This window comes from Balaenoptera ricei, chromosome 15, assembly GCF_028023285.1.
Source record: "Balaenoptera ricei isolate mBalRic1 chromosome 15, mBalRic1.hap2, whole genome shotgun sequence".
NCBI classification, from domain to species: Eukaryota; Metazoa; Chordata; class Mammalia; order Artiodactyla; family Balaenopteridae; genus Balaenoptera; species Balaenoptera ricei.
In genome coordinates this window covers 30,916,503-30,940,020 of record NC_082653.1, presented here as the reverse complement: position 1 = coordinate 30,940,020, position 23,518 = coordinate 30,916,503, and the positions used below count along the sequence as shown (strand labels likewise).

Genomic DNA, 23,518 nt, shown 5'->3' with positions numbered 1-23,518 from the left:
TTGTTCTCCAGGGCCCTGAGAATGCCCAATCCTTTACAGAAGGGCCAAGGAACAGTTTTGGCTCAACTCATTCTTTTTGGAGGCAAGGTCACTTCGTGGTATTACAGCACCTGGCCCCAAAAGAAGAATGCACAGGGGGTGACATTTTAGGCCTGGGAAGAGTTTGGATGGGGAGGGGCCTTCTGCCCAGGTCAGAGAGAGGTCTTGTGGAATGGGGCGTTCTGTTTGGGAGGCTTGACCCAGAGACAGCAGCACCCCCTTCTGGTCAGTTCCCAGCCCCAGGCACAGCTGAAAACCTCCCTTTGCAGATCCCAGCCCCTCTCCACTACTCCACTATTAGGGTCCCCTCTTGTGAGGTACCAGGAGGCTATAGCTTCACCTTGAGCATAAATGCTTTATTGTCACCTTAGGGTTCTCAGGCAGGTGGGGCTGTTGCACATCATGGGAGGGCAGGTACACTGAGCTGATGGCAGAGCCGGGACCAGTGCTCTTTCTGTCCTCCCTACCCTCCCCCAACTCCGTGGCTCGATGGAGTGCAAGTGGGTCATTGGTAGGCTGCCCCTGGGGCCTTCTCAGATAGAAAGGAAAGGCTGCCCCAACATGTGCCCCCACATCCCCCTCTTAAGTGCCTCACCCTGTACCCTTCTCCTCATAGTCTGCTACTGCTCTTTCTACAATTAACATTCATACTTGGGTGGTCAGTACCACGCCCAGGAAGGTCTTACTACCCCTGTCCCTTTCCTGTCAGCTTCCAGTCCTTGTCCTGTCTGGCTCCCTAAACAGGCTGAGCCAGTCAGTCAGTGCACTCTGCCCTTCAGGCCCAGGCCCTGCACAACCTCCTTCCTCTTGCTGCCCCACCTGCAGCTGCACCCCCACCCCCCGACTCCCATCCCGGACCCCAGTTCAGACCAGGGCTCAAGTCTTCCGGTGCATTCTGCTTTCAGGATCACGTGCTCCCTGTGGGCACGGCCGTCTTACAAACCTCTTTTAAGTCTCCTTGACCTCAGTCCTTGGCAGGGCCCTTCAGCCTTCCAGTCAGTGGACCGGGGCCCAATCCCAAAGCCAGAGTTTCTGGATATGTCCCCACCCATCCTCCTGCGACCTCACCTCCCGGGGCAGGATGGCGGGGAATGGGGCAGGTTGGTACGCCTCAGCCCGCTCGCCAGGTCCTGGGCCAAAAGAGAGTTCAGCGGGGCCGAGGGGGGCTGGCACTGCGCCCTCAATTGGAAAGAAAGTCGATGGCGGCGCGCACGGAGCGATTGGTGCTGACGTCGACGGCAGTGACCTTAATCTCGGTGTCGCCAAACTGCATGGCAGTGCGGATCTCGCGGCGGCTAGGGGGCGCGTCGGCAGCATGGGGGCCTCCCTCGGCGGGCTCGAGCTCTAGACTGAGCGCGCCGCACTTGCGCACGCCCGGGTCGGTGATGAAGCGCGCGTCCTCGGCGGCGCAGCAGTATAGGTTGATGAGCACGCGGCGCTGGCCTGGGCGCGCCGGGCAGTAGCTGCGCAGCACCTCCTCGCCCAGGGCCACCGACTGCTCGGCGGCCACGAAGCGCTCGAACACGTCGGTGCACCAGCGGCGGCCGTCGCGAACGAGCAGCTTGTCGGGCGGGTGGCGCCCAGCCACGAAGCGGTTGAGCACGCCCACGCCGTAGGTGAGCGGCGAGCGCCGCACCCGAACCACGCCCGGAGCCTGCCCGAAGAGCACCGCGCCCTTTAGGATGGTGAGGCCCACGTCGTGCGGAACCACCACGCGGAGGCCGCGGGCGCCCAGTGCTGCCTGCACCGCGTGCTGCAGCACGGCCGACTCGGCGAAGCCGCCCACCAGGAACAGCAGCTTCACGCCCTGCACCTCGGGGCGCTCCAGCAGCGCCTCTGCGGTACAGGAGTGGAGGGTGGGGGTAAGGAGGAGGTACGGGGAGTGGGCCACTGAGGCCACCACTGCGCAGCCACTGGCGCCTCTCCTCTGCCCGCCTGTATCCTCGGGCAACCAGAAACTAGACATTTCGCTATAAAACGGTAGCCTGGTTCCCATAAAGAAAAACACCGAGTGCTTTCATGAGGGCCCCTGGCAATCCTTATGGGCTCTGCTTCCCCACCACACCGTGGAGGGCTTGAGATAAGGGTCTGCATTTACACATATTAAATGCCTACTACGTGCAAGACGTTGCACTCACTCTCTAGATACTTCAGTTCATTTAAATCTGTGTGATAACAGTTTGGGGGACCTAATACTATCACCCCATTTGAGGAAAAAGGCACCAGAGGTTCTTTAACCTGGCAAGACTGCACATCTTCCCGCCTATCTCTTAATCCCCACCACACTGCATCCTCCAGGTATTCCAGATGATTCTGGGTCTCATTCCAGTGTATGGATATGGGGAGGTTTCCAGGCACTAACAGGGTAAGATATTCCCGCATCTGGGTGTGTATGTTGAGGTGAATGAAGGACCCAGGCTCAGGTACTTACCTATGTGCTGGATGATCCCGCTGACCGTGGGCTGAAAGAGGTCGTTCATGGCCTCACAAGACATCCTGAGCATCCCCTGTGAGGACCACTTCACGAAGTTCACGCTGTAGGTGTTGAAGGAGGCACAGGCCCATGGGTCAGGGTCCCGGGTGCTACCCCTATTCCAGGTCGAAGTACCTGGGCACTGACTGCACATTATGTGTTGTGCCAGCCATACCCTCAGGGCTTTAGATGCAGGTCTGTTCCAGGTCCAGGCATGAGGTCCCAGGAGAGGAGCCTCCCTTTGCCTCGAGCAGAGGAACCCAGACCCATTGGCTAGCGTGTGTGTGTGTGTGTGTGTGTGTGTGTGTGTGTGTGTGTGTGTGCAGGGAATGGGAAGAGGTAGATGTTGGCCTTTCCCCAGGCTCAAGATTCTCGCCCCAGTTTGGGCTGCCGATTCCAGCTGGGGTACTCATGCCCCTCCCCCTGCCTCCACCGGGGCTGGCATGATGTGTGCGTGGGACAGATAAGGTGGACCCCCTACTCCCCCCTGGGGCCCACACCTTCCCCTGTAGGGGCGGTCTCCCGGCCCACCTGCTCCTGCGCAGGGCTGTCTCCACGTTGTGGCCTCGCTGCTTGCGATAGAAGTCAATAAACGAGAAGGGCAGCGAGATGTTGAGCGCCCCCGCACGGTGTGGGCCTGCGGTGCGTTTGCGGGCCTCGAAGGCTATAGTCAGATCCACCCAGGCTGCTGGGCGTTGCCTTTTGAAGGTGGCGATGAAGTCTTCGCCGAAGATGCGGCCCAGCAGCTGCTCGAAGGCCAGGTCCACGCCCACCGCGCCACAGGGGCCACCTTGGGTAGGGCAGGGGTCGAAGGGGGCTTCAGTGCCGACTCCGCCGCCAGGGGTGGTTGGCGGGGCCAGGGCGGTCTGGGTACCAAGGGTGCTGCCTGGCTACTCACCAGACGCCTTGTAGAGCTCCTTGAGGGTGCCATGGGGCTGTTCCAACTGGTGCACGGTAAGGTCCACCGTGCCTCCCCCGCAGTCTGCCACCACGTAGCGGTCTCCTACGGGGGCGAGCGTGAGCACACACTCGTGGCACCTTCAGCTCTGCGCCCTCTGCAGACTTACCCAGCCTCCAGCCCTGCCCCAGGTCCTGAGCCCTGTCTGCGGGGCCATGGGGGTTAGGGTTGAAAGGGGCTTCAGGTGCTTGAACCTCAGGTCACCAGGTAGGAGCACAAGGTGTGGGGGAAAATGGTCCCAGGATTCTGCAACTCCATCTGCAGAGAATCCCCCGGGGGAGTGGGGGTTAGGGGCATGGCTGTGAGTGGGGGTGGGAGTGCAGGTGACTGAGGGGGACTACCAGGTTAGGTACAGCTGAAGGAGTTGGAAGGGGCAGGGTTCCTAGGGGCTAGAGCTGACTTCGGGAATGTTCCCCCCACCTGCAGTATACGGTGCCCCACAGGGCCCAAGGAATATCCCTCCATCTCCCCTCCCCCACCTGCTTGCATCTCAGCCCACAGTTCTCCGACACCCGATTCCACCAGGAACGTGCGGCTGTGGCGGGACCTTCGAAGCTGCTCTCGGGCTGGGTGTTGAGGGACAGCAGGACAGTGAGGTTAGAAGGAGTGTCTCAGCTACCACGCTCAATGCCCCGCATCCTTCCACCAACGCCCTCCATGAGCATCGGGAGCAGCCAGTGCTCCTGAAACTCCTGCTCCACTCCTAACTGGGAGAGGGCAATGCTGAACCCTAAAGGGTCCAGAGAAACTGGATGGGGTAATCTCAGGCACTGTAACCAACAGCTAAGGGGAAGTATTTCCGGCTGCAGGACCTTCCCTTAATCCAGAAGGGCTCAGGCCATAGCAAAATCAGAATTAAGAAGGTCTGAAGGAGCTGGGGATGGGGTGGGGGAAGGTCCTGGGACCTCTCCCTGTCATGGGAGATGGCATCTGAGGGGATGATGAAGGTTGACCATAGCTGTCCCAGTTCCTGGTCCTGGCAGCAGGAGCTTGGGGCTGATGGGGGAGGGGGGAGGACAGCTGATGTGCCAGGAGGGGAGGGAAAACTGATTCAGTGGCTGTTTAAGGGACAGCTCCTGAAGACCTCCACCTTCAGCTCAGAGTACCCTTTGTCAGTACCCAAGCACCTCTCCTCAGGGTAGGCATCACCCTCCCACTCTCAGATTCAGGGCTGGGCTGAGTCCTACCGTCCTCTGACAGTGCTACTCTAGGGCCAGGTGTAATCTTAAGCGCCTGCCTCCAAGGCCACTGGGCAGTACCCCTGGGGGTGGCTCACCCTGACGGAAGCTGGAATCAATGGAGCGGCGCTCGCCCAGGCGCCCACTGCCTGGAGCTCGGCTGCTCAGGTCCACGAGCTGGTGCAGACGCAGCTTGCGGCAGTAGACAGAGGCAGCCTCAGGCTCCAGGGCGATGAGTAATTGCTCTGCATCCTCTCTCGACACCAGTCCGGCCTGAGGATGGGTGGTTGGCAGGGTTGGGGAGCACCATGGGCCAGGCATCACACTGAAATGGCACCTCAGGGCAGGCAACCAGGGGCCTGTGGGGCTCCCATCTCCTCCGGATTATACTCCACCCATGCTAAGCTGCTCAGGCCCCTCCATGCTGCACAAATTTGGAGCTGTCTCACAGCCACCCTGTGACCAGGCTGGGGAGGGGCATGGCCATGGCCAAAGATGCCATGGTGTTGCCCAGCAGGAAGAGACCCTTGACTGAGTGAAAACCTAGAGCACCTGGGATCTGCCTCCAGGCTGCCCAAGGTGTCCCTGGGCTGCAGCAAGGTCCCCTTCACAGATACTGTGTTGGCCAGCTAAGCACTGGCTGAGGGGGTTAGTGGAGACTCCAACACAGTGTATTGGGGAGGGTGGGTATAATGGCCAGACCATCAGTCAGAGGGGTGGGGGGGCCCCTTTTGTCTTACTGAACCCTCTTTCTCCACTGGTGATAGACAGTGGCCATGGGCCTCCCCACTCTTAGGAGAACTTTGTTCTCAGGGAATCTGATATAGGAGGAAAGAAACTTTAACAGTGAAATTTCAGGTGCCAAGGCAAAGCAGTCTGACCAGGTGGGGGATGGGGATGGGTGGGTATTAAGACTTACTGCCCAGGGCCAGCCCATCCTCAGCTGACAGGGAACAGTGTGGGAGGAAGCAGGGTGGGTAAACCAGCAGGGGGCCACTGGTGTGGGGGTGTTTGTTCTGGCTGGGCACAGCCATGCTTTCATCCTGGTCTCTGCAGGGGGGATGCCCACTGGCCTCAGGGTTAGCTCCTTCTAGAGACAAGTGTAGGCACCTGCGGATTTGACAGCTGAGGCATGCCTGGCCCAAAGTTGTGTTTGTGGGGGGTTGGGGGTCCTGGTATCCTCCAGGGGAAGGTGCACTGGAATTCCTGAGATCCCTTTTGGAGATCCTAGGGTGTCCACCAAGGCCCCAGGTTCACGGGCAGGATCAAACAATGAGCCCCCCTCCAACCTCCCCATTTCCACTTGAGAGAGGGGTGCCTGAGCCGTCCCCCTTTCTCCAGACTTTTGGGCATCTCTTGTGGTAGGAAGACCAGCAAACATTGGCCAAAATCACCTCCCTTCATAGTTTCATAGTCCTATTTCCCCTGCTCAGTGGTTGGGGCTGTGGTGAAAATACTGATGCTGGCTGAAGTGGGTGTTCTTGGTGTCCTGCCCAGCTACACTGAGTGTTGGCTGCTATTGGCTTACCGCTGCCCCTTCTCTGAAGAACTGCCCTCAGCTGAATGGGAACCACCTCACTTGGAGGGCCTTTCCCCAACTCCCCCAGTAACCAATGACAGACTGATAAGGATGGACAAAAAGCCACCCCCCCCCCCGCCTCCTCGTGGCCAACACCACAGTACATTCTCCCTCTAGAGCTCTCCATGGGATCAGGCTGAGGCTAGACTCCAGCTAAGACCACATCCCTGCCCAGCTTTTTCTCCTGTCCTGCTTTCCTCACTCCTCTTTCTGCTGAGAGTCCTTGCAATAGACCACATGCACAAGAATTCCCATCTTGGGCTCTGCTTCTAGGAAACCTGCCCTAAGACACTGTTTAAGCTGGCCTGGGCTGTGTCTTTTGTCCCTCTGCTCTCTGGTCCTGCAGGCCCACCCCCTTTCCTAGTGGCAACAACCCTCCAAAATGGCCAGCAGGGTGGGGCTGGCAGTCTTTACACAATGGCTCTGTGGTCCCAAGGGTGGTGGGTGAATGAGGGTATGGGGCCATGCCCGGGGCCCTCCCGACCAACGTCCACGGCTCTGAGTGCACATTCTCACCAAGTAGGCAGCCTCTCTCATGAACTGCTTAGCTGGCTGTTTCCAGATGGCCGGCACTGTCAACACCCAGCGCACAGTGTCCTTCTCTGGCAGCGACGGGCACTGGTCCCTCAGCTCCTGGAGCAGGAGGGGGCAGTGAGGGGAATGGCTGGCTTGGTTTGTGGGAAGTGTCTTTAGCCTCTATGGCAGCTGGAGGAACTAATCAGGCCTCAGGAGGAACTTCCCAGCTAACTTGGAATCCTAACACCCCCTTCCCCACCACCACCACCTCCCCAACACCTGTAGGGTTGATGCAGGCTCTACCAGACAGAAAGGCAGGGGACTGGAGATGACCTCTGTCTTCTGACAGTGGCTACCCATTGGATGGACAGGGGATGGGCTGAGGGGAAAGGATGGACCTGGGGGCCCTCCACCCCAGTAGGCAGGGATGGGGTCACAGCGTACCTGAAGGGCATGCTCCTTGAAGAAGCGCAAGGCATGGGCGAACACCTCCAGGGCAGGCATTTTCTTTCCATTTACCGCTTCTAGCTGGGTCTTCAAGGTGAGATCCTGGCAGGGACACAAGGTGACTCTGCAGGAGGCCATAGCTCTGCCTCCATTTCCTGACAACCTCTTATACTCACCCCATTTCCTGGTGCTCCCCCTCTTTGGCACTGTCCCACTCTGGCTCTAATCTCACATTAGTTCTCTCCCCAGCCCCTCTCTTTACCCTATCTTCACCTCTTGGTCATGCCTCCATCCCTTAGATTCAAGCTCCACCCCCTTAGCTACTCCTCCACCAGGCCCCTCCTCACCTTTTAGCTTTACCTACCCTCCATGAGGCCTCCCTCTCCGCTTTCCCTCCTAGCCCTGCCTCCCTGGCTGGAGCTGGGCCCTGAGCCAGAATGTGACTCACAGTGGCACTGTGGATCTTCATCTTGAACTTCTCAAAGTAGAGCCAGTCACGAGCCTCCTCAGGGTCCAGATCGTGGTAGTAATCACGGGCTGTATAGCCAAAACTGTGAAAGGCACCCTCTGGGGTCAGCAGCAGGCAGGTGGGGGTCTTCTGGTGGGCCACACCTGGGTCCCCGCCCTCCCATTTCCTGTGGAGGCAGTTAGCTGTCAGTGTGGTCAGCAGTAATCCTCCCTTTGTGGGGTTGGGTGCTGGCTCTGGAACCAGCTGTGTGACTTTGGGCAGCTCACTTGGCTTCCCCAAGCCTCAGTCTTTCCATATGTAAAATGGAAATAATAATAGTACCTACCTTTTAGGGTTCTTGTGAATATGGTGCTTGGCATCCACTTAAATCCATAAACGTTGCTCATGGGATCCTCTCTATCCATGGGGCCATGGGTCCCATCTGACATCCTCAGCTCCTGCTCCCTTCCATGAAGTATACCATTGGACCTCACCTCCCTGTCTTTTTAACAAGCAGCAGCAAGCCATCTGCCTCGTCTGGCCTTCTGATATGTCTCTCCAGGACCCTGGCAGAGGCCTCCTCCCAGCCAGCTGGTTTGCCCTCCTCTAGGCCATCTTCCACAGCTAAGCTCTTTGAAGGCATTCATGATCATTCCTATCTGGCCCACATCAGTAGCTACATCCCAGCTGACTGCACCTCCAGCAGGCCCCCAAAACCTGAGACTCCAAACTTCCCTATGTGCAGGCATCATCTGGACCTCCACCCAGAACTCACTGCCCAGTTCATTAGCCTGGCAAATCCTTCCTCCACTTCCTCTGCGTTGTCTGATGCCCTGACTCCTCTAGGCCAAGTTCACCAGTGCAGCCTTTTGGGGAAGGAACTGGGAATCCAGGCAGAAGGAAGAGCATGTGCAAAAGCTTGGAGGTGTGAAAGACCAGGGAGAACTAGCTATAAGTTGGCTCAAAGCAGGAGAAAATACAGGAATCTTAAGATCAACTAAGGAGGAGTACCAAATGCCATATCAGAATTCTGTCTTGGTGGGTATTAGGTAGGGGAGTGAAGAGGCATGACCACATTTGCCTTTAGAAAGGTCACTGGTCCCCATGTAGCAACAGAGTGGAGGGGAGGGAGGATGGAGAAGGAAAACCAGGGAGGAGGATATTGCAACTGTTCAAGTGAGAGAGGGTGGGGCTGAACTTCGGGGTGGTAGTGGTGGAGAGAAGTAGGCAGGTATTACAGGGATATTAGAGATAGAAGTGATGGGGATTAGTGGCTAGTGGGGGTGGGAAGGGCTTGGGAGGAGGCCAAGATGCCCCCAGTTACTTCCTGTGACTGTTATCTCCAGTGTCCCTTCATGTGTCCTCAGCCCCAGCAAGGGGCCCAGCATGGCCTCAGCTGTGTGTGCTGACAAGCTGGGATGCCCTGCAGCTCTTAGAGAGCTTTAAGGGCCCAGAGCCTTTTGGCCTCATGTGGATGTGGAGGGAGCAGAGAAAGGGGAAGGACAGTCCACGCTCATGTAGGTTAGGTCCCCTGTATCTTTGGGGCAGTGACCCTTTGCCTGTCTCTCCACCCACCCTTCCATCCAGCCTCCCAGGCCCTGGTGAAGCCCCCTGATCCCCCACCCCAGGCTGAGTTGGGAGCTTTGCGGTCTTCTATAGGGGTCTTCCCCCTATAGGCTATAGCCCCACTAAGATATATTCAAAGGATCAGTGTCTTGAGGCCTGAAGGGGAGTGTCAAACAAATGTTTCATTCAAACAAAACAAATTCCATCAGAATGGATTTTTCAAACAGCTCTTTCATGACAACTGTGTGACTTGTCAACTCAGTTAACCCTCTGATCGTTCATTTCCTTGTATTTCATTCGAGCCAAACCTAGGAATCTGCCTCTAGGAATCTACCGCATAGAAATTCCAGCACAAGTTTTCAAGGAAGAATATTCATTGCAGCACTTTTTGTAATAGTGAAAAATTAGAAGGAAAAATAGCCTCAAAACTATCAATAGGAGAATGGATAAATTATGACACATCTGTACTGTGGAATACTATGCAACCATTAAAACAAAATCGTGGCTCTCTGTATTCACATGAAACATCTAGAAAATAGTGTTGAAAACTTAAAATAAAGCAAGTTGTATGATATACCACTTTTATTTTAAAACCACATATTTATTTGGTTTTTGCATATGTTTTTGTTTGTGACTAGCCCAGAAAAAGATCTGTGTATTATACTGTATGTTTGTTATCTCTCAATAAAAAATTTAAAATAAAAAACAAAGCCCAACATTTCCTGCAGAGGTCAGAGAGCTGCCCCAATTGGGGCTGAGGGCCCAGGCCTGGCACCCATCCTCCAAACTTTTGCCCCAGTGGGGAGCCCAGACTAGGAGTGGAAGGCACTCTGAGGAGACCCCATTTCTCCTTAGTGACAGTACTTCTGGGACCAGGCCTCTCCCAGGGTGTAGGATTCCCACCCCCACAACAACCAATCTCCCAGCCCAGCCACCCTCACCTCATCATGTGGATGGCCTCAGGGTCACTGGCAAAGCTGAAGGCATAGCCACTGGATGTGGTGCCGAAGTCGATGGCCACTACCACGGAGAAGGGGGCCTGCTGGGGGGCTCGGGCTTCAGGCTTCTGCAAGTGCAAGACCTAGTCAGGGAGCAGCCAGAGGGCCAGGCTGACTGTATGTGGGAGCCCTCCCAACCCCTGGCTGTGGTCCAGACCGGCCCTGGCCCACCCCCACCTACCTGCCTGCCTGGCTCCCTTCCTCTCCTAAGCTCCAAGCTAAGCCCTTGAGATGCCAACTGTTCAGAAAGCCCAAGGCCTCTCAGGTAGCCCCATGAAGTTTTGGGCTTGAGCTCCTGCTTCCCTGCTTCTGGTTCTCTGCCTACCTTCTGCCTGGACTGCCTTTGCCCCACCCCCATCTCACACCATGTCACAGCCTGGGCCCAGCTGGGGGCAATTTTGCTGCTCTGAGCAGCTTCATAGCACATGGACCTGCGTTATTTGACCCTCTTGCTCTTTGTGGCCACAGTGACACAGCCAGACTCTATCCAGTTTTGTGACAGAGAAGAGAGGCCCCATGCACATGCCCAAGAGTGGTCCCTGCCTCCTCCCAGGCCAGGCCTGGGCTCCCTGAGAACAAGGGGGTCCCCAGGCTGGATCACTAGGGTGAGGCCACCCCACGTGGGGTGACCTAGGGAGCTTGGGGGTGGTGGTTATGTCCTGGATACGTCAAGCTAGCCCCAAACTATTTTTTAGCAACATGTCTCCTCTTCCCTAGATATACCTTGTATTAAGGTGGGGCTGTGGTTGACAGGAGGGGAAGCAAGTCTCGGAGGCCCAGTGCTCTGAGAACACACAAAACTACTTGCTCAGAAGTACATCTGCCCCAGGCAGGTTACGTGCAATGGTCCCTAGATGTTATCCTGGAGAGAGATCACCTCAGTAGAATTGTTACCCCTACAGTCCAAGGTCACCTAAGGCTAACCCATCAGGGGGAACATGAGTGGAGTGTGTAGGGGCAGGAAGCATGATGGTACCCCCAGCCCAGACCTGCCAGGGCTCTTCCAGACACCAGTGTGACCTTCCCCACTACCCAGGCCACCCACCACCCCAATCCCTGCTCTGGGCTTACTGGAGACTGTGAGGGTGTGAGGGGGGCAATGCCACAGCTTTCCTGGGTCCTTGGGGAGCCGGGTGGGCTGGGCACTGGAGACCGCTCTGGGCTGGAGCCTGCAAAGAGAGGGCAAATCATTCTGGCACAATCAGGGTAAGAGGCTGGTGGCTGGGCCCCAAGCCTGGGGGATTCTCCATCAGTCATTGCTGGGCCAAGGTGAGGGGTACCCTGCTGGGGAAAGGGGACGAGGGCAGGAGGGTAGGAAGGACAGGACTGAGGTCGGGGTCGGGGATAGCTGGGTTCAGGGTCTGTTATCAGTTAGAGGTGACCTATTCCTGAAGGGTGACATACTTCACCTAGGGACTCACTGTCTCCCCCAGCACCCCTCAGACACACCAGGGAAGGGGAGAGACAGAGAAGCATTGTGGGGGTGGGGAAGACTGAGTCCAGAGATTGAAGGGCAGGAGAGGTGGGGCAGGTGAGCTCCTGGGGTGAGGGTGGAGAAACCAGAAAAGGTAGGGGACTACAGACCTAACTGAGTGGGAGTGGAGCCGCTCCTCTCCCCACTAAAGTGCAGCCACATGGTTCTAATCAGGACCTGAGGGAGTTGCCTCGCCCCCTCCCTCTGCCCCCCAAGGGCCATCCATGGACAGGCCCAGCTGGCTGACTGGGGCAACACCTCCCCCAGCCCAGCCCTGAGCCGAGAGGTGTCCACCACACTAGGAAGTCAGATTCCAAGCCTCCCCTCCCCCATGACACACATAGACCTGGAGCCAGCGTTTGGGGGCAGGAGGCCCCCTTAAGACCCTCTCACAGGCCTAGGACTGAGCTGGACCTTTGGTGGGAGGAAGCAGTGCAGCCCCCAGAAGGCAGCCCAAAGCCTGGTTTGGAGGCTCTGGCAGCTCAGGGGGCAGGAGGGCCTGCTTTGCTGGTGTGGGCTGGTGGCTCATCACCACCACACTGAACTTTGCTAAGGCCCCTAGGAGGGGCACTGGGGCTGCCCTGAGATCCGTGTGTGGGGACGGGGGTGCTGACCAGGGAGATTGATGGGGTCTGGTATGAAGACACATCAGCAAATCAATGTCTGGCTTTAGGCTGAGCCAGGGCTGGGGCCTGTATACTCGCTCAGCCACAGCTCTGTGGCCCTGACAAGTCCCAGCCCTCCCCGACCTTGGGGTACCCTGGGAATATATGTGAGGGGCTGGGCATGAAGGGAATTCTGGGAAGTGTCTGGACAGGGCTGGCATCTGTCTTGCAGTGCTGGAGGGGCAAGGACATGGTGGTCACACTCCCAGAGCCCCTTTTTCTCAGGTGGCCAGGGCAGGCTTGGGTCCTGTCACCAGCTCCAGCTTGCGGGGCCGAGTTGCTGTGGTTTGAGCCTGGGAAGGGAGTCAGGAAGGAAGCCCCAGCCCACCAGGTCTTTGTGAGTGGACTTCCTGAGGCGTGTCCGTCCTGCCTCCTGGCCTCCTACCCCTGCACAGAACCCAGAGCCTGTGCCCAGACCAGGCCAAAGGCAGATGCGCATGCACACAAACAGAATTCTGTGCAGACATACACACCCTGTGCCCAGAGACCTGCCCATAGGCAGACACGCAGACACACACACACACACTCACATGCGTAGTCCTGTTGCACTGACCCTCCTTGCGCACACACACTCACAGAACAGCTCTCAGGAGCCTCTGCTGGGCAAGGCATGTGGACAGACTAGGGGTGGGTCTGAGTGCCAGGGTGAGGGGGGCAGTGGGCCCCGGGCAGAGGTGAGGGGGTGGATCTTACCGCTGTACAGCCCCTGCAGGCCCATCTCCGGGACAGCCAGCATCTTTGTAGGCCCTGTGGCTGTGAACAGGAACAGACAAGCAGAATGGCATTTATTTGTTCCTTTGTTCCCTTACTGAATAATTGTTTATTTTATTTATTTACTTTTGGCTGGAGTCCTTTGAAGCAAATCCCAGGCATGTTGCTTGACCTATAAATTATTTAATATGTCTCTCTAACAGAGATTGTTTAAAAGACATTGCCACAACACCAATATCATGTCTAACAAAATCAACAGTAATTCCTTAATCTCATCCAATGCTCAATCCTCCATCCCAGCTTGTCTCAAAAATGTCTTTTTTTTTTTTTGGCTACACTGTGTGGCTTGCAGGATTTTACTTCCCCGAGCAGGTATTGAACCCTGGCCCCCTGTAGTGGAAGGGAGGAAACCTAACCACTGGACCGCCAGGGAATTCCCTCAAAAATGTCTTTTTAACAGTTGCTTTGTTGGAACCAGGATGCTCCTAAGTGTTTTCAGGTGCCCACTCTCTGCCAGATGCTGTGGGACATCAGTGACCCAGAGAGACACTGTCCCTGTCCTGGGGGCCCACAGCCTGGTGGGGAAGCCATTCATAATCAGATAATCATGTAAGTGAATCTGAGATTACAAACAATGCTGTGAAGGATACTGTGAAGCAGGGCAGAAAGGGGAGCATGGCAAGGCTGGAGAGAGGGGTTGGGCTAGGCTCACCCTGCAGGCAGACCCTGGTGGACCCAATTTTAGATCTGGTTTTACATGAAAGGCAACAGCAAATCTTGAAAGGTTTCAAGTGGCAGAGTGAAGGCAGGGGCATGACTAAATCTGTGTTTTAAAAAGCCCCTCTGGCTGCATGGGAAGTGTAGACTGCAGTGGGACGACATGAAAACAGGAGCCAATCAGTGCTCCAGGCAACAGATGATGGTGGTGGCTGTGTGTCTTGAGACAGAAGTGTAAACATTTATGTTAGAGGTTAAAATCAACAAGCCTGATGGAAGATGGCTGGATTGGACATGGGAGGTTAGGAAGAAGAAGGTGTCAAGGATGACACTGCCTGATTCAAGCGAGGAGATGGATGGTGAAATGGAGAATACTGGAGCAGGGCAGGCTGGCAGGGGGGAAGGGGCAGTGTTCTGGGTGCAGTTTTGAAACTGCTGAGAGAACAGACTGAGGAGTCAGATGACACATGACCTAGAGGTCAGGGAGAAATCTGAGGTGGAGAAGTGTGTCTGGGAGTCATTGTCACAGGAGGCTTGGCAGAGAGTAGAGTGGGGGAAGGGAAGGGAGGAGAAGCTCTGAATAAAGGTTGACTGGAGGAAGGTTGGCTGGCCAGGGAGACGGAGTTGCCTGCTATGGTTTCATGAAGATCTTGATAAGAGAAGACTGTGAAGCTAGACGCCTTCAGAGATTTTTAGATGAGACTGGAAACACCTGTTTTTAATGGCATTTCAGTGGAATGATGGAGATGGGGCGGAGTCAGGTAGGCGAGGAGGGAGCAGACGGTGAGAGAACGGAGCTAGCACTTCTGGGAAGCTTGGCTGCACCTGGAGGAACATAATGCTTGAGGAGGGGAGGACAGGTTTTTATTTTCTTTTCTAAGGTGGGAGGAACCTGAGCTTGTGTCTGTGAAGTTCTGAGGGCCAAGCTAGAGGCATCGTCCTCCAGGTCACTGACAGCTTTGTTACTCAAATCGTGGTATCAGGACAGCAGCACTGGGTCCCCTGGGAGCTTGTTAGATGTGCAGGCCCTCAGGCTCCGCCCTGGACCTGCTGAGTTAGCGCTTGCTTTTTCGCAAGATCCCAGGTGGTTGGGAGCACCCTAAGGTTTGAGAAGTGCTTGTCAACGTATCCTGGCCCAGTCTTCAGATCACCAACGCTACTGTCCTCAGCAGTGAGCCTAAACAAGGGTGGGGGCAGCCCAGAGCCCACTCCCTCTCTGTAGCCAGTGGCCAGATCAGGAAGTTTTGCTAACAGAACACAGCAGACACAGAGCTGGGCACTGTCACACCCCTACACACACGTGCACACACCCTTGCTCACACAGAATTCACACAACCCAGCCCCAGCATCGACAGACACTGAGACACATCCAGGATATTCCCCCATGGCCAGCACCATGGAGATTTCCAGACACATGCAGTCCTGCTGTCACTGGAGGTGCACAGGTGGATGTCCAGGAATCAGAATCAGGGGAAATACAGGGGCTGATCGTGGGCACTTGTACAGCAGCTGGATGATGCTGAGAAAAAGGAAAGTAAATGGTGGGGGTGGGTATGGGCCTTGAGAGCCAGGGACAGGTGCCCAGTTCAGGGTGATGGAGTGTCGTGCTGGACGTGGATCCTACCAGCTCCCAAGAGCTGATTCTGTGCATCTCTTCTCAATTCTGCATTTATTGACATCACATTGATACCTTGAAATCAGCCACGGTGATTATACCATAGAAGTTGGTAAACTGCAAATTAGGTTTTTCTCCCTCTTGGGGAGCTGACTGAAAAACATCTACCAACACACTACTGGATCAAGCCCACAAGAGAGAATATGGCAGCCCTATTTATGCATTGTTTTGATTCATCAGCAAAAACTTATTGACATTTCTTCCTGCCATGTTCTGCGGCTAAGTGCTGGGGAAACGCTTTGCTGAATGAATGAATGGATTTTCTGAACCAAGGATATTGTATTTGAAGCAGAAACAATCTAGAACCACCAAGAAAAAAGGACTCAAGAGTTGTCACTCTAAGCTGATTTCATGTCCAAACCAATGTGTCTATAATCTCCCCAGCTCTGTGAACCTGGTCCAGTTATCTCCTATCTTTGAGCATGTGACACTGAATGCCCCTACACTCAGGGCTGACAGGGCCTATTATGGCACCTGGCTGGAGTGCATCATGTTGCCTCTCTGTGCCTCAGTGCCCTTTCCTGTAAAATGGATCATGCAGGGGGCTTGTGAGGATCAAGTCCAAGAAAGGAAGGTGGCTGATAAAAAGGCAGGGAGTTGGACAGATGTGAGCAGTGTTCTTTCCCTTCATGATGTGGATTCTGAATTTTCTCTTGTCAGAAGTTTTTGGTCTTATTGAGACTTTTATTATAGTCATTCTGAGTTCTTTAGGGAGGGAGGGAGGTCCTGAATCAATTTGTGTTAAAGAAGGAGGATCCTGCTGATTCTCTGAGAGGTGGAGGTACAAGAGGGTGGCAGCCACACAAGCACGCACACATACCCCATATTTCTTTGGGACATCCCCCACCATGCATACACATGCACATACCAGAAACATTTAAGGAGAATGCTGATCATGGGACTCAGGACAACCTCAGCTCCCAAAAGCTATATCTGGGCGGGGCCTGCAGCTGGAAGTGGGGAGAGGTAGATCCCTGCCCCAGGGGCCCACTAATTTCAGACTGGTGATGCTTATGGGTTTGAGAATAATTGGGTGGGGCAGTTTGATTTACACAGAGAATAACTTCATTTCCTGGCTACAAGGGCAGGCTAAACCCTGGCCCCGCCTGACCCCTACCCTACCCACAGACAGACCCTTAACCCTGCCTATGGTCTGTCCCTTAACCTTGCCCATGGACTGACCCCTAGCCCTTGGCCTCATATTGACCTCTCATCTTCAGCTTTACCCTGACCCCTGGCCCTGACTTCTACCCAATAGGCATGACTGGGGACTAGGACAGAGTGTGGCCGAGTAGGGACTTGAAACTGGAGACTCCCATCCCACAGTGTCCCCCAGACTCACAAAAGCCTAGGACTTTCGCCTCCATACCCCCGCAGGCCTCCTTTTACCGGGACCCTGCCTCTCCTATCCACTGCTCTCTCAGCATCCTGCCAGTCAGCAGGCAAAGAGAGGCCACAGGCATTTCTCCCAAGCCAGAGACTGAGCCAATCAGGGCCCAAGGAACATATCAGAAATGGCACCCAAAGGGCTGCCCCAGTCTGTCTCTGGAGAGGCACCCTCAAGGAGAGGGACCAGTGGGAGGTTGTGGGGTGAGGAAGCTGCCTTCTCCTGGCCTGAGGCAGGGAGTGATAGAAATGGCCTCTCAAGTCCCCTCCCTGTCCTCGACTTTTCTTTCTATACATCCTGCCCTGCCCCCATGGGTCCTCATCAAGGGAGCAGCCAGTTCACAAACAACCTCTGTCTCACACAGCCTAGGGCCTGAAGCCCCTCCCACCCTCTGCCCACTGTCCCTCATCACCTCTCTTACCTTCTGGGGATCCAGGGCTGCCTTCACTCTCCCAGGGAGTCCACATTTTAGAGCACCCTCCCTGTCAGTTTCTCTCCCCCACACAAGCTAACTTTACAGCCTGGCTCCACTGGGATACCACAGGGAGCCCTGACCCCACCCCACCTGGATTCCCAAGCTGGCCCCACAGAGAGAAACCAGAGGTCCCTGTTCATGAGGCCAGCCCACAGTCTGGCACTGTGCCACCCAGCCACTCTTGAACTTTCTGGACCACAGGCCCTGGGAACTCCCCCTGCAGGCGTCCCCAAATACACACACACTCAACCCCGGGGTCTCCACCTCTGGCCTAAGCACCGTGTCCTCCACAAACTGGCTCCCTGGAGCCGCCCCCAGCCCCACAGACACCCAGACACGGAAGTCTCTCGAGCCCCCCTCCCTCCCCCCAGATCCCCGCCCTCCACAGGGCGAGTGTGGGGTCCCAAAGCCCGGATGTAGCCCTCCGTCACTGCCCCAATTGCCTTACCGAACCCACAGCCCTGCTGGAGAGAGGGGCTTGCAGATCTGCCCCAGTCCTGTCCCCCTGGGTCAGGAAGTTTGTGGTGGGGTCTCAGCCGCCAGCCCGCGATGAGACCGCAAACCTTGGCGTTTTCTCCTCTCTGGGAGCCCAGCGGTCCCCCGCCCAGAACTCACCTCTGCCCTGCCGACAGCTCAACCTGTGTCCAGACGCCTGGATCCTGGGCCCACAGCCGGTGGGGCGGCTGTGCTCTGCCGCGTCGGCCAAAGCCCTCGACGTGCGCCCGGCCCCAGCCCGGCTCTCCGCCCCGCACCGCCCCCGCCCCTCTCCTCCCCTCCCCCTCCCACAGGCCGGATGGCCGCGCCGCTGCCGCTGCCGCCGGGTGGGCCAGCGCTTCAGCCCAGATGTGCGAGGCCGGGGCGGGGCCTGCAACACGGGCCTCCGCCGAGGGGCCCGGCCCGGCTCGAGTCCACCGCCCCTCCCTTTGCCCCTCCTGCGCCTCCCCCACTTCCCAGCCACCCGGGGGGCCGTGAGGGGAGAAGGGTGAGGAGACGAGGTGGAGGGAGGAGGAGAGGAATTTCAGGCCCTGGTAGGCCTCCTGCAGCCCGACTGCGAAGGGCTCCTCTGCCCACCCCAAGGCCACCTCGGGATTCAGCCTAGGGGGCCTAGCTGCTGAGAGGGAGGGCCCTGCCCAGACCCCTCCAGCCCCTGCCCCGGACTCTCGCAGTCCCTTCACCCAGACACCCCCACCCCACCCCCAAGATCCCGAGTTTGGTCTCCAAGGGTCAGAGAAGAGAGAAGAAGCCAGATTGAGGGTGAGGACAGGCCTTTAAGCCCCAGGCTGGGGCCTAGGTCTGTCCTTGCTGAAGTTTGGGGTAGGGAGGGAAGGGTTCTCACAGTTTGGGTCCCCACTGCTAGCAAAGGGATCACTCAGAACTCATCCTGCTTTGGCAAGGAGCACAGAGCTCCTTTCCTGTGTGGGTTCATGACCTTCTTCCTGTCCTAACCCATGCTTTCGTGGGGATTTGGGGACCTGGCCTCCAAACAGGAGATTTAGAGTGGAGATCTCTTTGCTAGGCCCCTCTAAGGCAGCTGACTTCCCATAACGCCCACCACCTCCTGGTTCTGGCAGGGCCTGGGCCTGGCCCCTTTCTCTCTGCCCAGTGTGTTCCCACAAAGGCTTAGGCTGGGCACGGATGGGGTGGGGCCAAGGGCTGCTTCTTAGCTTGTCTCTCTGTGTTAGGGGGGCTGGCCTCCTGTCTGTTCCCCCAGCCCCTTCCCCAAAGAAGGCTCCCACAGTTCTTTGGGCATCAGCTGCCCCTCCCACCCCAAACCTTGGCAGGGGCTATTGTCCCTCCCTGGAGTACTTTCTCTCCTCCTCTCTGCCCATCTAAAAGGCTCCCCAGCTAAAGTGTCATCTCTCCCAGACTTTTTATTTATTTATTTATTTATTTATTTATTTTATTTTTTAATTTTTAAAAAATTTTATTTATTCTTATTTTTAAATTTTTATTACTTATTTTTGGCTGCATTGGATCTTCGTTGCTGCAAGCGGGCTTTTCTAGTTGTGGTGAGCAGGGGCTGCTCTTCGTTGCCATGTGCGGGCTTCTCATTGTGGTGGCTTCTCTTGTTGTGGAGCACGGGCTCTAGGCGTGCGGGCTTCAGTAGTTGCGACACATGGGCTCAGTAGTTGTGGCACGCGGGCTCTAGGGTGCGCGAGCTTCAGTAGTTGTGGTTTGCAGGCCCTAGAGCGCAGGCTCAGTAGTTGTGGCACACGGGCTTAGTTGCTCTGCGGCATGTGGGATCTTCCTGGACCAGGGCTTGAACCCATGTACCCCGCATTGGCAGGCGGATTCTTAATCACTGAGCCACCAGGGAAGTCCTTCTCCTAGACTTTTTGCCCTTATTGTCAGGGCCACTGCTCCAGAGGGCTCCCTGCAATGAGATTGGGGGTGAGGGGTGTGCAGAACCAAACAATTTTGGATGTTAGCACTGGCCAATAAGCCAGCAAGGTATCCAATCAGCAACCTCTACTGGCTGTTCCAAATGTGTGTCTGTAAGAATGTGTGTATCTGTTGGTGTGTCTGTGTGTGTGTCTATGTGTATGAGTGTGTCTTTGTGTGTCTATGACTGTGTGTATATGTATGTCTGTGTCCATATGTGAGTGTGTCTCTTGGGATGTCCATGTGACTGTGTCTGTATGTGTCTATGCCTGTCGGTGTGTCTGTATGTATTATATATGTGTGTGTCTGTATCTTATGTCTTTGTGTGTGTAAGTGTGTTTGTTGTATTTGTCTGTTTGTGTGTGACAAGTGTGTGATGGGGGCTGGCAGGCCTTCCTCTCATTCCAGAGGCCGAGCAAAGCCGGGGAGGGTTGAAGTGTGGCTGGGCATTAGTGTATGGGGAAGGGGCAAAGGGTCCAGCCCCTCAAACACAACCTGCCTCTTGTTTTTCTTTTTCCTCCACCCCAGGTGTTCCTCCCTCCCCACCCCCAGCTCCACAGACTGGCTCATCTCTGAGGGCCACAGCAGCAGGCTCTGAGCAGGAGTGAAGAAGAGTCATGGGTGGGGAGGTCCCCAGCCCCTGGTGCCCTTCTGCTTAGCAGCCTTCTGTTCCCCCCCCTATTTTAGGCCCCCTCAGTCTGACATAGGCATCACAGCCCCACCCTTGGGCAGCGTCCAGTCAGACACAAGAGAAGGACACCGAACAATCCCAGTGAATCCTTGCCACTGGGAGGTTTGATTCAACTGCCACCAGAAGATTTGGGCTGAGGTGGGCATGGACAAGGGACCTGCAGAGCCCCTGCCCTTTGTCATCCTCCCTGTGCCCTTGCACCTCCCTCCTCTCCCCTCCATCACTATGGGGACCCACCCACTGACCTCACCCGCTTCCTGCTTCTCCCCGGTGGGGGAGGAGCGAGGAAGGATCAGTTCCGAGTGTGTCCTTTCAGGAGCAGCCTCTCTCCAGGTCACGCTTCCCTCCTCTGGCCTGCACTCAGGATATCCCCCTCCTGTGGATGCCCTCGTTCCCAGCCCTGCCCCTCCAGTTCACCTCTATTGTGCAACTGGAGGAGACTTTAGAAAGTGCAAATCCGGTTCCATTGCTTCACCGCTCCTACACTCTCCATGACTCCCCATTACCTACAGCAGAAGAGCCAAGTGATCCAAGGGTTGGACTGCCCTTGGCTGACCTCTCAAACTCCCCTTCCCAGCCCTAACCTCCAACCGCATCTGCTGCCCTTCAAGCCCAACTTGCCTTCTCTGCTTCTGAACCTTTGTTCTACCTGGGCCAGCCCCAGCCCTGCTTTGCTTGGCAGGCAGCACCCTTCCTCCCTTGGGCTCTTTGGGAGAAACTGGCCCCTGGGAACCTGTTGTGGGTGCTGTGTCTGCTCAAAGAGCCCCCAGCCCTGGTCACCACCAGGCGGGGCTTTTAGGAAAACTCTTTGGGTTTGGAAGGCAGGAGCAATGCTCCTCTTGCTTGGTGCCTGACCCGCACACCAGCAGGCAGTATTAGGGCAGAGGGTGATATTTGTCTTTAGGACATGTCATTTTCCACCTAAGCTTATGTGTTCTGTCTCCCCTCCCTCTTGCCCAAGTCCGGCTGCTTGCTCCACCCCAGAGCTTGGGGCAGGCAGACAGAGAGACACACAAACCACACACACACACACACACACACACACACACACACACACACACCCCACACATACACCAGGAGGAGGGCAGGTATTCCCACAGCCTCCCTCGGGAGGAGAGGGTGGACAGAAGTTTTTTTCCATCAGTAGACCCTGTTGACTGCACCTCGTGGTGTGCTGGTGCCTATTTGGGTAACTTACCTGCCACTTATGCTGCCACAACACCCTTGGTGGGGAGGGACTCTCCATTCTACAGAGGAGAAAGCTGAGGCTTAGAGAGAAGAGGACACTGCCCAATTCAGACCCACTGCTGATTCAGGGCACAGATCGATTCAGTGGACTGTCTCAGAGCCTGTGCTCTTGCAGGAGACTGATGAAGGGAAGATGGTACCTGGGCACCCAGATGCAGCCTTCCTGGATAGTTGTCCAGCCCTGCCTGCCCCTCCCTGGGGATGGAAGGTGGGTGGCTCCTGGGACAGAGGCCTCTAGAGTGTTCCTCTACCAGATTCCTGAGGTGCGAGCTTCCTTCCAGGAATGACTCTGCCTGCCCCACCCAGCTGGACTTCCTCTCTGTGGCTCATAGCATCCATCTGCATCATTTTCCTCATTGGAGATGGGAGCGTGGGAGGCCCAGCCTGTGGCCAGGAGTTCAGGCTCAGCCCTGGTGATGCCCTGCCTCCGCTGTTGCATGGGCAGCTGGCACCTCCTCCTTCATAAAAAGAGAGCCCTGGGGTTCCACCTTCCTGCTGAGCCTCCCTAATACCCTGCCCCAAATGACCCCCAAAGCACCGGAATTGGCCCTGTCTCCCAGAACTCTGCACTGACACGGCTCCACTTGCAGCTCCTTCTCCAGAGTGATGTTATTAGGGTTCCCAACAGGGACATTGGGAAGACTTCTTGGAGGTGGTGATGCTTGATCTGCATCCTGAAGGATGACTGAGAGAGTCATCCATGTGGAGAAGTGGGCAGGGCATTCCAAGAAGAGGAAGCTGCAGACAAAGGCATGGAAGGTGGAGTGAGCAGGAGGCAGAAAGGAATCAGCAGACTCTACAGCTGGATGAGTGTCTGGCTGTGTGTGTCCCTGATGCTTTCAAGTACAGTCCTCCCTTGTGCCCTACCCCAGCAGGCATGCTGGTTCTTTGCTCGGGAACCCTCAACCCCACTTGCTCCACTTGGACATCTTCTGTTTGGGATCTTTGGTCTCTAGTCCTGACCACTGGGAGTTCAGCTTCACTGCACAACCCTTTCTGTGCTCACGCCTTCACTTACCTTGGGCAACACCTCCCCTTGCCAACCCCTGCCCCACAGAATGGCCTCTCTGCTAGGGTATGGGGGTACAGAAAAGGGCCACGACTCTAAGGGAAAAGAAGATGTTGGGGGAGAGAAGACACTTTCCTTTCAGCCATGTCAAGTTGGAGAGAATGCTGTGTAGACAGTGCTGGGTGCCCCCTCCTCTATTATCTAGTTTCTTTTTCTTCATAATAGAAACTTCTCTTTTCAGCCATACAGAAGTGTTCCATAGTGTCTTTCAGCTTTTAAACACTGCTGTTGGTTGCCCATTGTTTCTTGTTCCTCATCCTGCTTTTCTCCATTTTGCTGCCTGGAATGTTGATGGGATGACTGGAGCTCTAACCACCATGTTGGACCATAAGGTTGAGGGACACACCCCAGTGATAGCAGAAAGCGACCAGCAAGGAGACTGGCACTCAGCAATAGCCCATGCCCACCCAGGGCTGAGTACTTGCAGACCTTTAAACGCGAAAGAAAGAAACTCTTTTGTTTAGGACCCTGTATTTTCAGTCTCTGTTACTCATAGCAGAATGTAATCCTATCTGATTTGACCCTAAGGAAAAATGTTGACTAGGCAGTGGGTAATGGACCTGGAGCACAGAGCAGAGTTTGGAGTTGTGGGTAGAAATTTGGCAGTCATTCTCACGGAGATGGGAATTGAAGCCACCAGAGCAATGAGATCAGCAAGACACAGTGTGGAAGAGCAGACAAGCCCTGCCCAGGAGGCAGTCTGTCCCCCTCTTGCCCAGAAAGACTGTTCTGGCTCTGCTGCTCAGTTTCATCCACCCGCTTCCGATCATGAGGAGGGTTCTGCCTCCTCAGCACACTTCTTGGCTTTTATGATGCAGAATC

General features: G+C 55.8%; 1 protein-coding gene across 2 annotated transcripts; it reads right to left on the bottom strand.

Moving 5' to 3' along the window:
- Window positions 1–374: 374 nt before the first annotated feature.
- Window positions 375–18,044, bottom strand: HSPA12B (heat shock protein family A (Hsp70) member 12B). 2 transcript variants are annotated; one of them, XM_059898729.1, is made up of 13 exons: window positions 17,922–18,044; window positions 13,035–13,094; window positions 11,274–11,371; window positions 10,146–10,270; window positions 7,639–7,825; window positions 7,188–7,292; window positions 6,744–6,860; window positions 4,747–4,921; window positions 3,950–4,036; window positions 3,411–3,515; window positions 3,044–3,302; window positions 2,471–2,574; window positions 375–1,875 (listed from the first exon to the last, which is right to left on the bottom strand). In XM_059898729.1, the coding sequence occupies exons 2-13, from the start codon at window positions 13,075–13,077 to the stop codon at window positions 1,220–1,222; spliced, it is 2,061 nt and encodes a 686-aa protein (XP_059754712.1). In that variant the 5' UTR covers window positions 13,078–13,094; window positions 17,922–18,044; the 3' UTR covers window positions 375–1,219. The 2 variants fall into 2 exon arrangements, with proteins under 2 accessions (XP_059754712.1, XP_059754713.1); XM_059898730.1 differs by lacking the exons at window positions 11,274–11,371; window positions 13,035–13,094; window positions 17,922–18,044 and adding an exon at window positions 10,926–11,037.
- Window positions 18,045–23,518: the final 5,474 nt, after the last annotated feature.

Excerpts from the sequence above, each read along its gene's own strand:
- HSPA12B (XM_059898729.1), bottom strand. The coding sequence starts at position 13,077 with ATGCTGGCTGTCCCGGAGATGGGCCTGCAGGGGCTGTACAGCG. Across the intron at positions 3,516-3,949 it reads GTGGGCTGAGATGCAAGCAG|GAGACCGCTACGTGGTGGCA; the intron begins GTGGGGGAGGGG and ends TCGCCCCCGTAG. Across the intron at positions 2,575-3,043 it reads ACAGCCCTGCGCAGGAGCAG|CGTGAACTTCGTGAAGTGGT; the intron begins GTGGGCCGGGAG and ends CAACACCTACAG.